Source organism: Humulus lupulus, chromosome 3, assembly GCF_963169125.1.
Source record: "Humulus lupulus chromosome 3, drHumLupu1.1, whole genome shotgun sequence".
Classification (NCBI taxonomy): Eukaryota; Viridiplantae; Streptophyta; class Magnoliopsida; order Rosales; family Cannabaceae; genus Humulus; species Humulus lupulus.
The window spans coordinates 12,998,072-13,015,373 of record NC_084795.1 but is presented as its reverse complement, the minus strand read 5'-3'; the positions used below and the strand labels follow the sequence as shown (position 1 = coordinate 13,015,373).

The 17,302-nt window shown below is 46.6% G+C and overlaps 1 protein-coding gene across 1 annotated transcript; it reads left to right on the top strand.

Moving 5' to 3' along the window:
• The first annotated feature begins 11,941 nt into the window (after positions 1 to 11,941).
• On the top strand, positions 11,942 to 16,832 carry LOC133823657 (uncharacterized). The gene is made up of 5 exons (XM_062256508.1): positions 11,942 to 13,293; positions 13,394 to 14,411; positions 14,477 to 16,366; positions 16,557 to 16,625; positions 16,779 to 16,832. The coding sequence occupies exons 1-5, from the start codon at positions 11,942 to 11,944 to the stop codon at positions 16,830 to 16,832; spliced, it is 4,383 nt and encodes a 1,460-aa protein (XP_062112492.1).
• Positions 16,833 to 17,302: the final 470 nt, after the last annotated feature.

Here is a 17,302-nt window from a genome sequence, read left to right as displayed (position 1 = left end):
TATACAGAGGAAGGGAGTCAGCTCGGTCAACGAATTCCTTAACAGGGCCCAAGAATGGATAAACTTGGAAGAAGCCGAAGCCTCAGCTGCGGGACCAACCAGGTTCCCGATCAGCCCGCGGGAGTAGGGACGGAGGTCGTGGCAGTAACCCCAAACGTTGCACAAAGCAACCAGCCCGGTGGAGGAAAGAGAAAGGGCAATGGCAAAAACAGTCAGCACGACCAAAAGAAGAATAAGTCCATAGATAAGTTTAAGCCTGTTTTCACGACGTATACCGAGCTCACCCAGTCCAGAGAGAGTATCTTCTTGGCCAACTCTACTCGGGTCCCCTGGAAGAGGCCGGAGCCGTTGAAGCACCACAAGGGAAAGAGAGACACTTCCAAATTTTTCCATTTTCATAATGATGTGGGCCACAATACCGACGATTGTAGGCATTTAAAAGATGAGATCGAGACTCTCATCCAAGTCGGTCCCTTGGCTCAATACTTGCAGAACAGGGTTCCAGCGAGTCGACCTGCTCCAGAAGCCCCAGCCAGTCAGCCCGGGTCCCGGGTAGATCAGGATGTCCCTCCTCCCGTGGTCGGAGGAGAGATATCCACCATCTCTGGAGGTCCGCACATGGCTGGCACGAGCAGAGGTGCCCAGAAGAGATACGTGAATGAACTAAAGGCTCACAACGGAGTGGAGTTCGTCCCGGAGTAGCGCCAGTCAAAGCAGCAGCGATTGGAGAGGCAACCAATCATTTTTACGAAGGAAGATGCAGGCCATGTCCAGTTCCCTCACAATGATCCTTTGGTTGTAGCAGTCCAGCTCGCCAACCGGAGAGTGAGGAGGGTACTAATAGACAACGGGAGCTCGGTGAACCTCTTATTCCGATCCACCTTAGAGAAGATGGGTTTGACCGTCGCCGAGCTAAAGGCAACCTCCATGATATTGTATGGTTTTTCGGGAGAAGGATCAGCGGCGATAGGGACGATCGAGCTGGTGATCACCCTAGGGGAAGAATCTCGGACAGTCTCCAAACTACTCGAGTTCGTGGTCATAGACTGCCCCACTGCTTACAACGCCATTTTGGGCCAACCTACGCTCTTAGCTTTCGAGGCTATCACTTCCATTCGACACCTCGCCATGAAGTTCCCTACTTCAACAGGAATCTGCACTATCCAGGGCGATCAGCTCGCTGCCAGGGAATGCTACAGCATTTCCATGAAGGGAAAATCTAAACCCGGGCAGCTGGCTATGGCCATTCTGAGTGAAGAGGAATCTCAGGAACCCTCAGCGGACCCTGAGATTGAAAAACCTCAAAGCGCCAAAGGGGGAAATATCGCTTTAAGTGAGGATATTGACCCCCGAGTAGGCGAAGACAGATCCGAGCTCCAGGCTATTGAGGAGCTCGAGGAGGTGAACCTTGATCCACAAAATCCATCACGGATGGTCAAGCTCGGGAAAAATCTCTGCGGCAAGAGGAAGGCGGAGCTGACTACGTTTCTGCGGGCTAACTTAGACGTATTTGCCTGGTCCCATGAGGACATGGTGGGGATTAGCCCGAGTGTCATCATGCACACGCTACATCTGGATAAAAGCATTCCTGCCAAGTCTCAGAAGCAAAGACGTTTAGGAACAACCCGGGCTAAAGCCCTAGAAAAAGAAGTAGCCCAGCTCAAAAAATGTGGCTTTATCCATGAAGCCAAGTTTCCAATTTGGGTCGCCAACCCCGTGCTAGTTCCAAAGCCCAACGGGAAATGGCGAACCTGCATCGACTTCTCCGACCTGAATAAAGCCTGCCCCAAGGATTGTTTTCCATTGCCACGGATTGACCAGCTGGTGGATGCCATGGTGGGGCACGAGCTCATGTCCTTTATGGACGCGTACTCAGGCTACAATCAGATCGCGATGAATCCGACGGACCAGGAACGCACTAGCTTCATGACCCCAACTAATGTCTATTGCTATAAGGTCACGCCGTTCGGTCTGAAAAACGCCGGAGTTACCTACCAAAGACTAGTAAATAGAATGTTCGCGGACTAGATCGGAAAAAACATGGAAGTGTACGTTGACGACATGTTAGTCAAGTCCAAGACTGCCGATAACCATGTTTCTGACCTGGAAGAATGTTTTAAAATACTACGAGAATATGGCATGAGGCTCAATCCCCAGAAATGCACTTTTGGAGTCGCGTCAGGGAAATTCCTGGGGTTCGTAGTCAATACCCGAGGAATCGAGGCAAACCCCGATAAGATCAGGTCACTGCTCGAGTTTCCTTCGCCCAGGTCGCGGAAAGATGTCTAAGGCTTAACAGGAAGAGTGGCAGCGCTCAACCGGTTTATTTCCAAGTCAACCGATAAGTGTTTGCCCTTCTACAACCTGCTCCGAGGAAACAAGAAGTTTGAATGGACAGTAGAATGCGAAAGTGCATTCCATGACCTGAAGGCACATCAGGCTGAACCGCCCGTGCTATCCAAGCCCAAGGCAGGAGAGCCTCTTTTTCTCTACCTGGCTGTCACTGAGGATGCAGCTAGTGCTGTACTGGTGCGAGAAGAGGACCAAGTTCAGAAGCCAGTCTATTACATCAGCAAGAGACTTCTCGGGGCAGAATCATGATACCCACTGATGGAAAAATTGGCGTTCTGCCTAATCACGGCCTCGCGAAAGCTCAGGTCGTACTTCCAATCTCACTCAGTACACGTCATGACCGATCAGCCTCTAAGGCAGGTTTTGCAAAAACCTGAAGCATCGGGACGTTTGTTAAAATGGGCGGTCGAACTCAGTCAGTTCGAGATTTTCTACACTCCGCGAACTACTATAAAAAGTCAGGCCCTCGCCGATTTTGTGGCAGAATGCACGGGATTCCAGGAGAATCCAGCAAAGAACTCACCTCAGGTCACCTCGCCCCAATCGTTGTGGAGGATCTTCGCGGATGGTTCATCCAACGAGAATGGCTCCGGGGCTGGAATCATTCTGATATCCCCCGAGGGACATAGATTCCACTCGGCGCTAAGGTTCGGGTTCAAGGCCTCCAACAACGAGGCAGAGTACGAAGCTTTGTTGGCTGGGCTGAGGATAGCCAAGGAGTTAAAGGAGAGCTCCGTCCAGTGCTTTAGTGACTCCCAGCTCATGGTAAACCAGGTTCTGGGCGAGTATCAAGCGCGGGGACCCAAGATGGCCGCATATCTGGCAAAGGTAAAAGCCGAGCTGTCCGCATTTGAGCGAGGATCGATCGAACAGATACCTCGGGAACAGAACGCTAATGCAGATGCTCTTGCCAAGCTCCCCACCTCGGGAGAGACGGAGACCTTGGGGTTGGTGCCAATAGAATTCTTGGAAAAACCAAGTATAGAAGGAGACCGGGCTGAGGCCGAGATGGTCGACGCCAGGCTGACCTGGATGACCCCCATTCTTGAATATCTCGTCGAGGGCAAGCTATCTGAAGGAGGTAACGATGCACAGCGAATCCTGTATCAAGCTCCGAGATATACGATAGTCGATGGGGTGTTGTACCGACGTGGGCATTCCCTACCTCTCCTCCGATGCGTTCTTCCAAGTGAAGCGAAGGCCATCATGCAGGAAGTTCACGAAGGATTCTGCGGAGACCACACCGGGGGGCAGAGCTTGGCTTTAAAGGTTCTCAGGCAAGGGTATTACTGGCAAACTCTGTCCAAAGACTCAATCTTGTACGTGAAGAAGTGCGACAAGTGCCAGCGATTCGCTGCAGTTGCCCGAGCTCCTCCAGTCGAACTGAAGATGATATCATCCCCATGGCCGTTTGCCATTTGGGGGATAGAATTGGTTGGCGCCCTCCCCACTGGAAAAGGTGGGGTCCGTTACGCCGTGGTAACCATCGAATACTTTACTAAGTGGGCTGAGGCAGAGCCGTTGGCAACGATAACGTCCAAAAAGGTGCTTGACTTCGTGGTTAAAAGCATCATCTGTCGCTTCGGCCTGCCCAAGAAGATCGTCTCCGATAACGGCACTCAGTTCGACAACGACCTGTTCACTGAGTTCTGTGAAAGACATGGGATTGTAAAAAGTTTCTCCTCCGTGGCCTATCCTCAGGCTAATGGCCAGGTCGAAGCTGTCAACAAGACCCTAAAGGCGAGCCTCAAGAAAAGATTAGATGAAGCGAAGGGGGTCTGGCCAGAACAGCTCCCCCAGGTCCTATGGGCATACCAGACCTCGCATCGAACCCCTACGGGTCATAATCCCTTTTCCCTAACCTTTGGGAGTGAGGCAGACCTCCCCGTGGAGATAAAGGTTCTTTCGCATAGAGTCCAGTCTTACAACCAAGATCGAAACCATGAGCTCCTGTGCCATTCCCTCGATCTGGTTGAGGAAAGGCGAGAGGATTCGCAACTCCAGCTCGCCCATTATCAGCAGAAAATCACCCGCTACTTCAATACCAAGGTCAAAAAACGCGCTTTTAGCATGTGCGACTTGGCCCTGAGGAGAGTTTTCCTCGTCGGAAAAGATCCCAAAGATGGAGTTTTGGGACCGAACTGGGAAGGACCATACCAGGTCATCGAATTCATCAAGGAGGGAACTTATAAGTTAGCTCGACTTGATGGAGGGGCGGTCTCGCGGACTTGGAACGCCATCCACTTAAAGAGATATTATCAATGATCCACTTGTAAGGCCTGGAAGGCCACTTTTTATGTATTAATGAAAATCAGCTTTTTACGCATATTTGCAAGTGTAACCTTAAAGTAACCACGAAAGACCCTTTCCCAGTTACTTGGGGGGCATATGGTACCTGGATATAACCAGGTCTCCTTAACGACTTAGATGTTGATTCTTATCGATTGAACGTTGTTTTCTTAAAAACGCGAGATATTGATAAGGGTTAACGCTAACTAAGTCCTATCCTGGTTTTAACCGGGTCATAAAACTTAGAAGTTGATTTAAATCTTATGATCGTTGTTCTTCTTAAGGAGCTCGAGATATGGATAAAAGTTAACACGAACTAAGTTTTCAAATTAAGTTCCTGGTTTTAACCGGGTCATAAAACTTAGAAGTTGATTTAAATCTATTGATCGTTGTTCTTCTTAAAGAGCTTGAGATATGGATAAAAGTTAACACGAACTAAGTTTTCAAATTAAGTTCCTGGTTTTAACCGGGTCATAAAACTTGGAAGTTAATTTAAATCTATTGATCGATGTTCTTCTTAAAGAGCTCGAGATATGGATAAAAATTAACGCGAACTAAGTTTCTCAAAAAAAAATTATTGTAACCAAAGCGCGAAAAGGCATGAAAAAGCGTAAATTAAAAACGTCAAAGCAAATTGTCTCGAGGTGAAAACACCTCATGCAAATGTTACATCAAAAAAATACTTGAAAATATTCAAGGGCAAAAGAGAAAAAATGCCCTAAGCTCCGTCAGATGGTCCTTGGGAGGTCGCTGTCTCACCCTGCTCCGCCGCGCCAGAGCCTTCCCCAGTTTCCGAAGGCGGCGCCTCTTTCTCAAGGCGAGCTTAGAACTTCACCAGCAAGCGCGCCCAAAGACTCGGTGACATGAAAGAAAAGTCAGCCTCCGGATTGTAGGCCCAGCAGTGATAGAACAGTTCTTCCAGGGACTGCTCCGAAGTGGTCCGTTCGGCCTCCAGGGCGGCCTGGATCTCAGTCTTCGCAGCCTCGAGGTCTGTCCGCGAGGTGGCAAGGGAGGTCTCGAGCTCTTGGACCTTCGAGTGGGTCTTCTCCAACTCGGCCTTCGAGGTCGCCAAGGCATCTTTAGTCGCCTTAGCCTCCTGAAGAGAGGCCTGGTGCTCGGTCCTCATATCCTCGAGCTGAGTTTTCGCCCTGATGATGCTCTGGTGAAGAGCGACGACGCCCTGCGAGAAATGAAAGATAAATTGCCTTAGAGGAAAAATAGGGCAAAGTGTAATGGTAAAAGCTTTAAGAGAACAGGGCAGCTTACCGTTAGGGTCATGCCCATTGAAGACTCCATTACGCCAACCGGGCTCATTGTCTCAATGGCCCGGAGCTCCTTCTCGGTGGACTTGTATATATGACTGATGGCGTAGTTCGCTGACTCATACACCGTTCCCCGGAAGGCCTCTGGGATCTTCTCCAGGTCCTGGAGATTGACTGGGATGCGTACATCGGAGGCCACAATGGCTGAAGTCCCGAGCTCCGTTCCTGCGTCCTGGGTGGTGGCTGGAGCTCGCGGAGGTGGTGGAGGCATTTGGCCTGCTCCTGCAGCAGGGAGAATCGCTCCCGCGACCTGGTCTGCCAGGGTTTTCTCTTTCTCCTTTTCCAGAGACTTGGTGGAGACCCCAGCGGCGCTCTTGGACCCTCGGAGCCTTTTCAGTCTTGGCCCGACTGAGGGGTTCCCCCCGAAGACTGCGCCTCGCAAGCTCTCCTCGGGCTGAGACATCTCTTCTGTCAAAACAAAAACATGGTTAGTACAAGTTAGCAACCATACAAAGACAAAGACAAAGGGTTAAAGGTAAAAAGTATGCGAATACTAAGGGAGCCCTACCCCCCGAGCTGGAAGAAGAACCTAAGACGATTACTTCCCGAACTGGCGCAAGTTCTGGGTCCGGGTCTGACTCAGGGCTGGATTCTCCTACGTACTGCCTAAACCCCGGAGCTAAGATACCCCTCCGGAGGGATGGCCATGAATGGAGGTTGGTCCCGTACTCCTCGAATAGGATCGACCTAAAGGCTAGGGTGTTATCTACTACTACGGTACCCCTAGGTCGGCTATCTTGGTAGTCCAACACGAGTCGATCGACGCAGTGGAGTAGGGTTGTGTCCAGGTCCGGATCACTTCGGTGACGATGGACGAGCTGTCAGGGTTGAATCTAGCTAGCCGGGGGTCGGCAATGGCCCTATCTAAGTTCCTAAATATGTAAAGGTTACCTTGGCCTGAGGGACCTGCGGCTGCTCCAGACTGGATCCTCTCTTCGTCCGTTATCTGGGCGACCTCCAGCGCTCGCTTCCTGCTCCTCACAAGTGGAGTCTCGTCCTCCTCGTCCTCGTCCATCGCGACCTCCTCCACGATGATGGGCATAGAGGAGCGAACTGGGGGAGGCCCCCGAGGCCTCCTTAGATTCAAAGTCTGATTTGGGAAAATCAGCTTACAAGCCACCATCGTCTCGTCCGTCACGAGCACCCGGTAGTCCTTCTCACTGGGGGGCAAGCCCACCAGCGTCTCGTATTGACCCCCGAGGGTCGCAGATTTCTCTGTCCTTGCGAAGATAGCTGCAGGATTAATCCACGTCAGAAAGGGACACAGGAATTGTACGAAATCTAACCTACGAGCTAAAGATAAAAAGAACTTACGAGGACGATTGAAGTAGTGGTGCTCGCAGTTCCGGAACCCACTTGACATGAAGAACTGGTCCTTAAAGTCATTAGGGTGGATGGGCAGCTCGATGACCGCTGCCGTATTGGGAAACCGAGTTAGATAGTAAAACCCGTCACCTCGCCCCCGCTGGTCCGGGCTGGCTTTGAGGCAGAAGAAATATAAAATGTTTGCAGGAGTGGGGACCTCTCACTCTTGCTTCTGGAACAAATACCTCAACCCTGCCAGCAGACGGTAGGAGCTGGGGGGGAGCTGAAACGGGGCCAACCTCACGTAGTTGAGGAAATCAGCAAAATACTGATCCAGTGGAAGGAAGGCCCCTGCCTTAAAGTGTTCACCGCTCCAGGCCGCGAATGACTCGTCGAGCGGCGCACAGCTCCGCTCGCCATCTGAAGCAGGTCGGGCCACTACGGATGCTTTCCCCAGGGCGATGTTGTGGGAAATGAATATTTTGTTAATCTTCACCTGGTCGGTTATCTTTGAGACGATCCTCTCCGCCTCAAAGAATGCATCAGGGGCCACCTCGACCTCCTTCTCCACTGCCGGCCCGAAGCGGGGGATCGGGGAGCTAGGCATCGCCGCCTTTCCTCTGTCCTGCTGGGAGGCCGAGCTGCTGACGTTCTTCTGGGGGAGATTCCTCTTTGGAGCCATTTGGTCGCCTAACAAATAAAAGAAAACATTTCAGAAAAGGCGACCCAAGCATGAGGAAAAAGCAATTATTATTTGCACGAGCTGAGGTAAGCCCAGCCCGTGGAGAGTGGGACCACGCGGTTCGATGAACACGCGCCTGTGCTCCCAACAGATCCCCGATTCCTCGGGATTCGTGTGTCAGGAGGGTCAGGATAGAATTTTCCTTGGGGGGAAAGTTTCAGTAGGCAGAAAATTGCAAAACCGCCTGTGAGGTGTGTTCCCTAAGCTACCCGGTTTTGCACCCAAAATTACCAAAACTCATACCCAGAAAATTTTCCCCAGAGAAAGCATCCTAAAACCCATACTCTAAAATGGTTTCCTACAGGAAAGATACCCTAACCTAAAAAGGGCTTTCACCCTCCGTATCCACAAAACCCAGTAAAACCTTGCATGCGGCTACAGTAAAAATTTTACCTATGCTACAGTGGCATATATTTTCAAAACGCACCTGGTCAGGAAACTTATAGTGTGTGGCTGGGAGGTGTCGCCTTGGTAAAAGCTTCGTCGGCGTATTGGCTTCCAAAGCTTTGAAGAAATCCGTGCACCTAAGCTTCTTGAACGCTGAAAGTAGCAGTAACAGAGTAGAGGGTTTGTTCTTCTGAGATAAAGAGAGAAGAAGAAGAGAAGTTTGAAAAATTTCGAATGAAAGGGTGGCCCATGCGTAGGGTGGCCACCCCTTTTTATATGCGTAAAGGATCATGTGTAGAGGGCCGTTGGATGGCCCTGATGAGGAATCCGAGGCCCTCCACTCGAAATACGAAACGACGGCTAGGCATAGGCTAGGCCATTAAATGCGGTTCTCGTAAGACGTACCGTCACCACCTACGATGTTCCACATATCAGGCGCCTGCATAAAAAGTGGAATACGAAGTGTTCATGGGGAAGTCTGAAAGCCCCTGCTGTGGTCTTGTATACGGCGTGATATACACAAGCAGGAGCTTGGGGGGCAGATGTACGCCCTGATTTTCCCACGGGCTGATTAGCAAGCCGAGCTTCGGCCTAACCATGATTACCTCATGATCATCCCCAGGGTTGGAGCTTCTATCGTAATGTCGTGCCTTCTTAGCTCGAGGAAGCCCCAAGAGCTCGCCTTCACCGCCCAAGGCCGGGGCAGGGATTCCGAAGGCCGAAGACCGAGCTAAGTATGCAGCTCGTGGTATAAGCTGGATATGGAGGTTGTGAACCCTTGTGAAGTCAACACACGCAAGGTAAACGTGCATATATCAGGCATCACGTGTCTGATATCCCCCTGACTTCTCGGACACGCAGCAGGAACGTGCGTGTTCAGACACCCACGACTGGGTTGGGCCGTGCGGCCCATTACCTCCTTACCTATTGATTTGACCACACTTATGTGTCAGGTTTAGGAATTAATCATGAATGTCACAGAATTGATACGACAGCTAAGAAGGTCACGGGATGACCTTCTTACCAACTTCCAGGTGCCTTCTCCTATAAATATGGAGACCCTGGGAGTTGATAAGGGTTGGAAAAATAATCTCTTGTAAGAAATACTCTGTAATCAAATACTCAGTATAGATCAACAATATTGACTAGTGGAGTAGAAGGATTTTAACCTTCGAACCACTTAAAAAACGTGTCTTGAGTCACCTCTTTCATCCTCTAAGATCATATATCTATTTCAGTTCACCTTTAGCACTAATCCCTTTCTCTTCTTCTCTTAATTACTTGTTGGCGAAGAACCGCGTCAACACGTTCAAATATCAACCAAGTTATCTTTCACTCGCTTTTTCTTGTTATACGATCAAGAGAGTTTCTAAGTGAGAGGAATCGTAGGAAGCAAGCAAAGAGAGAGAAAGAACCATTTCTCTCACAAAACCTAGAGAGAGAAAGCATAATTTCGGGTTTGGGAAGCTTAGGGAAAATCTGGGTTGTTTTGATCATTTTAGATGCATTATTTATGATCTAAGGAAGGTTTTTGACGTGATAAAAGGACCTAGAAGTGTTGTTTTTGAAATCCACCAATTTGCACCATTAAAGTTAAGGTTCTTGGAGGATTTTGGATTTTAGAGTGTTTACATAAATTTTGGGTGCATGGAGGCGTGTGTACAAGCTTAGGGGACTCCAAGGATTAATTTGGACGTAAAGAATCGGAGTTTAAAGGCTTAGAACGGAAAGTGCATTTTTTTGCTCCATTTTTGGCGGTACACCAGACTTGGAGAAGAAGACTTTGGAACAAGGGGTTACAGACATCTTTTTGGGCTGGGGTCTATTATTTTGAAGTTTTGGACACAAGGGGATCATTTTTGAAGCCCCACGTCACTATGGCTGCTTCCTGGAATGACGACTGGCCCTACAAACCAACACGAGTCTTTCCAGCGTGCTTTGTCCTCACTCGCACACTTCTTGGGAAAACTTCCCAGGAGGTCACCCATCTTGAGATTACTCCAGATCAAGCATGCTTAACTTTGGAGTTCTCAAGTAATGGGCTACCGAAAAGAAGATGCATCTTGTTGGCATAGGTAGTACCCATCAATCATTTTTAAGCCCTCTTCAACTGTGTAGTCCCATACCTACACAGTCTTAGAATCATCACACTTCACCTTCCCCAGACGATGTGGGGTTGCACAACTTTTACCCGGTCTTTCCGCTTACGGATCACGGTATTCTGACTGTCACAATCTCCCCCTTTACAGGCCCGACGTCCCCGTTGGCCACACTTCCGACTGGGTCAAGGCTCTGATACCATTTACAACACCCCACGTCACTATGGCTGCTTCCTGGAATGACGACTGGCCCTACAAACCAACACGAGTCTTTCCAGCGTTCTTTTTCCTCACTCGCACGCTTCATGAGAAAACTTACCAGGAGGTCACCCATCTTGAGATTACTCCAGGTCAAGCACGCTTAACTTTGGAGTTCTCAAGTAATGGGCTACCGAAAAGAAGATGCATCTTGTTGGCATAGGTAGTACCCATCAATCCATTTAAGCCTTTTTCAACTGTGTAGTCACATACCTACACAGTCTCAGAATCATCACACTTGACCTTCCCCAGGCGATGTGGGATTGCACAGCTTTTACCCGGTCTTTCCCTTTGTAGATTACGGGATTCTGACCGATTATGACAGTCAGAATCCCGTGATCCGTAGAAGGGAAAGACCGGGTAAAAGCTGTGCAATCTCCCCATCACCTGGGGAAGGTCAAGTGTGATGATTCTAAGACTGTGTAGGTAGGGGACTACACAGTTGAAAAATGCTTAAATTGATTGATGGATATTACCTATGCCAACAAGATGCATCTTCTTTTAAGTTGCCCATCACTTGAGAACTCCAAAGTTAAGCATGCTTGACCTGGAGTAATCTCAAGATGGGTGACCTCCTCGGAAGTTTTCCCAAGAAGCATGCGAGTGAGGACAAAGCACGATGGAAAGACTCGTGTTGGTTTGTAGGGCCAGTCGTCATTCCAGGAAGTAGCCATAGTGAAATGCGATGTTACCAAATGATATCAGAACCTTGACCCAGCCAGAAGTGTGGCCGACGGGGACGTCAGACCCCTAAGGGGGGTGATTGTGACAGTCAGAATCCCATAATCCGCAAAGGGAAAGACCAGGTAAAAGATGTGCAATCCCACATCGCCTGGGGAATGTCAAGTGTAATGATTCTGAGACTGTGTAGTTATGAGACTACACAGTTGAAGATGAATTAAATGGATTGATGGATACTACCTATGCCAACAAGATGCATCTTCTTTTCAGTAGCCCATCACTTGAGAACTCCAAAGTTAAGCGTGCTTGACTTGATCTTTTGTGATAGCAATGACCAGAGCAAATAATGTAAAAAAGGTTGTGATGAAAATGAAAGGGGCCTGGAACCATAAATCATATCTCAAAATTATGAATTAACTATGGAATATATATATATATATATGTGTGTGTGTAATATTATATAACAAAGTGAAAAAAAAAGCCGAAGGATCGGGTTGCTCCCTTCCATGGCGAAGCGGAAGAAGCCGATTCGTAAGCCTGAGATTCTCACTAATGATCGGCTTAAGTTAGTGCAACAGGAGGTTGGGCTCGGCTCTGAGGGAGATGCGGTCGCTGCTCTCGAGCAGGGTAAGGAAGCGCCTAGGGCTGGGAATGTACAGGATGGTTCGATCGATCATGAGCGGGGCAAGGAAGTGCTAAGTCTTGGGTTTGTACATGAGTATTTGACAGATCAACAGGGTAAGAATTCCAAGCCTGCTGTAGTGGAGGACGATGGTTTGGGTGCTGGGAGGAGTCATGTCTCCTGGGCGGATAAGAGTGAAGAAGAAGACAGAGTAACGGAAGAGCCGTTCCAGTCTGATTCTCAGCGTCGATGGCAGCAATTCCGTTCGAACACAATTTCATTCTCTGAGCCGAAGTTAGAATTCACTGAACCTCTCTATAGGAATGGGCAGAAATTGGCTCAAGTGGATGTCGAAGAGGTGCGGATTCAGTCAGCGAACTGGAGCTCTGCAGTGGTTTGTATGGTCCTTGGAGCTATTCCTCCAATGGCAGTGTTTGAAGGCTTCATCAAGAGGGTTTGGGGTCATCTTGGGATTGTCCAAATTTCCAGGATGACTCTGGGGCTTACCTTGGTGAAATTTAATGATGAAGCAACAAGAGACCATGTACTTGAGAATGGAGTTCTTCAATTTGATAGGAAACCTGTCATTGTGAGGCCATGGACAGCAGACCTTAGTGCGATCCGTTTGATTCTCTCAGTTCCGCTGTGGATTCGTCTTCATGATCTGGGTTTGCAATATTGGGGGAGTAAAAGTATTAGTGCTTTGGTTAGCACGATTGGTAAACCTCTTTTAGTTGATAAATTTACTAAGGATCGGTCTCGGGTTCCGTTTGCGAGGGTGTTGGTAGAGATGGAAATCACAGATAATCCTCCCCATAGTTTTCAATTCATCAATGAACATGGTCAGGTGGTTGAGCAAGGAATAGAGTATGAGTGGCTTCCTACAAAGTGTAAGAGCTGCTCGGGTTTTGGGCATACAATGGCTGATTGTCGAAAAGAACATAAGGCAGTTTGGGTGGAGAAAGCTCACTCTAAGGTCGAGAATTCTCTTGACAAACAAGAGTTATCAGAGGGACCTAAGGAGGTGATAACTGAGGAGGTAATTGGGGGGTCTAAACAGATAGAAGCCTTAGATAAAGGTAAGGGTGATCCTTCTCTTTCGGTGGAGACTGATCCGGGGCTGAAGCAACACAGGGATGTAAAGTGGTTAACTCCAAAGCGAGTTAGCTCTCAGAGACAGGGCCAAGGTGCTGGGAGTTCTTTTATGGCTGTGGCGGTTCATCATCAGAAAAACCAGTATGTCATTTTGCAGGAGCAAGAACAGGGAGGTATGGTTGGGTATCCTGGGGGAATCTCGTCTAATGGATAACTACTCTATCTTAAGTTGGAATGTTAGGGGGCTGAATAAGGTGAATAAACAGGGTTCTGTTCAAGAAGTTTTTAAGAAGAATAATATTGGTATTAGTGGTCTTTTGGAGACTAAATTACGTGGGAAAAAACTTGGTGAATTTATGGAGCATAAATTCCCTAACTGGGAGTTTTATTCTAGTCCAGTAACTGAGGGCAGATTGTTAATTCTTTGGCGGAAAGGGATAGCGCGTTTGATTATTTTGGAAGACACTCCTCAGTTGGTTCATTGTCAAGTTAATTGGGTTGGTCATCAGGAGGTTTTCTTTGTTTCTTTTGTGTATGGATTCAATTCAGTGGAAAATAGAAGGAGTCTTTGGCAAGATTTAACTCGTATTTCGGGTTCAGTCAAAGCGTGGTTGGTTCTTGGGGACTTTAACGCTCCCTTTTCAGGAGGTGATAGGTCAGGAGGCAGTGTTATCTCTAGTTCCGAGCTGGCTGATTCTATTGATTGGAAGAATAATGCTAAAACTGAGGCTATCAAGAGCATAGGCTCTTTTTTCACGTGGACAAACAACCAGGCAGGCTTAGCTAGAATTTATTCTAAAATTGATCATGCCTTTATTAATGAGGAATGGCTGGATAAGTTTCCTCAATGCATGGCTGTGTTTCAATGGGAGGTGGTGTCTGATCACTGTTCTTGCTTAATTTTGAATTTGCCCTTGAAATTGATGGGAACAAAGTTGTTCAGATTTTTCAATTTATGGGTTAATCACCCTGATTTCAATCACCTGGTTATGGAAAGTTGGAGAGTTCCTGTTCTTGCTACTGGTTTAAAGGCTATTTTTATAAGGTTAATTCGGCTGAAACATCAACTTAAGAAGCTCAATAGGGACAGATTTGGAGATATTGGCGCCTGTTACCAATCAGCTCTTGAGGCTCTTCAAACGGCTCAATTAAAAGCTCAAGAGAACCCTCATAATCTTCAGTTGCAAGAAGTGCTTAAGGACAGAGCTTCCGATTACCACTATCAAGGCATATTTATCATAGCTTTCTTGTCCAGAGAAGTAAAATTAATTGGATAAGGAAAGGTGATGTTAATTCATCTTTTTTTCATTCTTTCCTTAAAAAGAGGAAAGCAGATAATTCCATTGTGTCTGTTATTAATGAACAAGGCTTGCTGGTAGATAATGGCAAGGAGGTGGTAGACCATTTTGTTAAGCATTTCCAAAATCACCTTGGTAGTTCAAGCTCAGCTACAGGGATTGTTAATCAAAACAGTATAGCTACTGGTTCTAAACTTTCAGTGGATCAGCAACTTTACCTCCTTAATCCCTTTACTATTAAGGAAATTAGAGCTGCTTTGTTTAATATCCCTAGTACTAAATCTCCTGGTCCGGATGGGTATGGCTCTGGCTTCTTTAAGGCTATGTGGAAGGATATTGGCCAAGATATTTGCTCAGCAATTCAACATGGTTTTTCTTCTGGTCAGTTCCCAAAAGAGCTTCATGAAACAACTTTATCCTTGATCCCTAAAGTGGTTAATCCAGCTAGAGCCTCTGATTATAGACCTATCGCGTGTTGTTCGACCTTGTATAAGGTCATGGCTAACTTGCTTTGTTCTCGGCTAGCAGTGGTGCTTCCCTCTCTCATTCAATCTAACCAAGGTGCGTTTGTTCGTGGTAGATGTATTGCGCATAATATCATGATTCTGCAGGACTTGATTAAGAATTATGGTAGAGCTCTCACCTCTCCTCGTTGTGCGATCAAAATTGATCTTAGCAAGGCTTATGACACGGTGGATTGGCAGTTTTTGGAAAACCTCTTGAAGGCCTACTGTTTTCCTATGAAGTTTATAGGCTGGGTAATGAATTGCATTAGGAATACTTCTTATTCCTTATTGATAAATGGTCGTGTGCAAAGTAGTTTCAAGGGGAAAAAAGGTCTGCGTCAAGGGGATCCGATGTCCCCTCTTCTCTTTGTTCTCATCATGGAATACATGACTAGGTGTTTGCAATTGGATGCCAGATCTCCTTCTTTTCGGTTTCATCCTATGTGTAAGAGCTTGAAACTCATTAATTTGTGTTTTGCCGATGATGTGATTCTGTTTTGCAAGGGCTCTTGTATGGCTGTTAATGTTCTTAAGGAATCTCTTAGAAAATTTAGTGAGGATTCTGGTCTATCTATTAACACCAAGAAGTCCCATATTTATTTTGGAGGGGTGTTGACAGAGGTGAAGAGTGAGATTCAGCAGCTACTTCAACTTCCAGCAGGGTCTTTCCCTCTTCACTATCTTGGAGTGCCTTTGAGGCCTACCAAATGGAAGCACGTAGACTGTGAAGTTATAATTCAAAAGATGAGAACTAAGCTTTTTTCTTGGTCTAGTAAACACCTTTCTTATGCTGGCCGATTACCGGTTATTCAATCTGTTTTATTCGGTTTGAGGAATTTTTGGATGTCAGTGTTCATTCTGCCTCAAAGCATAGTTAAAGAGGTTGAGAAATTATGTAGACAGTTTGTGTGGGGAGCCTCTGGAACTCGAAGCAAGCTTCACTTGGCTTCTTGGCATCAAGTTTGCATGCCTAAGGCTTATGGTGGGTTTGGTCTTAGGGATGGAGCTAGCTGGAATAGAGCTTTGCTGGCTAAGTATGTGTGGGCAGTTGCAACTAAGCAAGACTCTTTGTGGGTTAAATGGGTCCAACATGTGTATCTAAAAGGGGCTAACTTTTGGGACTATGGATTGAAGCAAGACTCTAGCTGGTATTGGCGTAAACTCTGCTACCTCAGGAAGAGATTCAGTGAGCATGAGATTTTGGCTGCTGGCTGTTCTGGGAGTTTCAGACCATCTAAACTGTACAACAGCACCCTAAACCAGCATCTTGCTGTCTATAAAAAAGTTGTTTGGTGTCGCACCTCTCTCCCTAAACACAGGATTCTATTATGGATGGTGGTCAATTCTTTTCTCCTAACTAGAGACAACTTAACCAGGTGTAATATTCCTATTGAGAGCACTCTCTGCCCGGTTTGTGAAGAACAAAGGGAAAGTCATGGCCATTTATTTTTTGATTGCTGCCTGTCCAGGAAAGTCTTGACCTGTATTTTCTCTTGGATTGGTTTTCATGCTTGGTCTACCAGTTTCTCGGACTGGATCTTGAGACTCAGTATTGGTCACAATGACAGTATGAACATGGTTATTAACATGATCCTTGCAGCTGTGGTTTACCAAATTTGGAGGAATAGAAACAGATGCATCTATGATGGTTATTCTCTTTCAGCAAACTGTATAGCCAAAGACATTATATCCTTAGTTCAAATCAGATTAGTTACTGTTAATAGTAGAAAGTCCCTCCCTCATGTCAAGCTATTTTTAAGGAAGCTTTCCTGTATGTAATTTGAGGGTGTTTCTGATTTGTTTTCTGCTGGTTGTTGGGCAGTTTTGCTCTTGTGTTGTAATTACTTGTTTGTTCAATGAAGCTATTTCTTCTTGACCAAAAAAAAAAATATTATATAACAATATATTCATAACTCACTTCCACACAAATACAAGTCCAAGGGCAGCTCTCGTGGCATAATATACATTGAAATTTAAAACCAAACCTCGTACCTGCATAAAATAATTCGGATGAAAATAATAAAAATAGTGAGGAAGGAAAAACAAACAACTTATTGAGATATATATCCTTTATAATTGAGTATAGTAATATATAAAAATTGTCCAAAGATATATAATAATAATAATAATAATAAATGGTGATAATTATACCGTGACAATACAAAGAAATGCTGCAATAGGAGATCTCTTCAATCTGAATGGTGGGATAGAGTAAAGAGATCATGTGTACATGTGTCCACTCTTCTTACCTTAAGTGAAAGCAACAACAAGAATTATGTTCCTTTCAAGTATCCTTATTGAGCCCTAGTCATAACATATAAATAATTACTTTTAAACAAAACTTAT

Excerpts from the sequence above, each read along its gene's own strand:
- LOC133823657 (XM_062256508.1), top strand. The coding sequence starts at position 11,942 with ATGGCGAAGCGGAAGAAGCCGATTCGTAAGCCTGAGATTCTCACTAAT. Across the intron at positions 13,294-13,393 it reads GTTCATCATCAGAAAAACCA|GGGGCTGAATAAGGTGAATA; the intron begins GTATGTCATTTT and ends TTGGAATGTTAG. Across the intron at positions 14,412-14,476 it reads TAGCTTTCTTGTCCAGAGAA|AGGAAAGCAGATAATTCCAT; the intron begins GTAAAATTAATT and ends TTCCTTAAAAAG.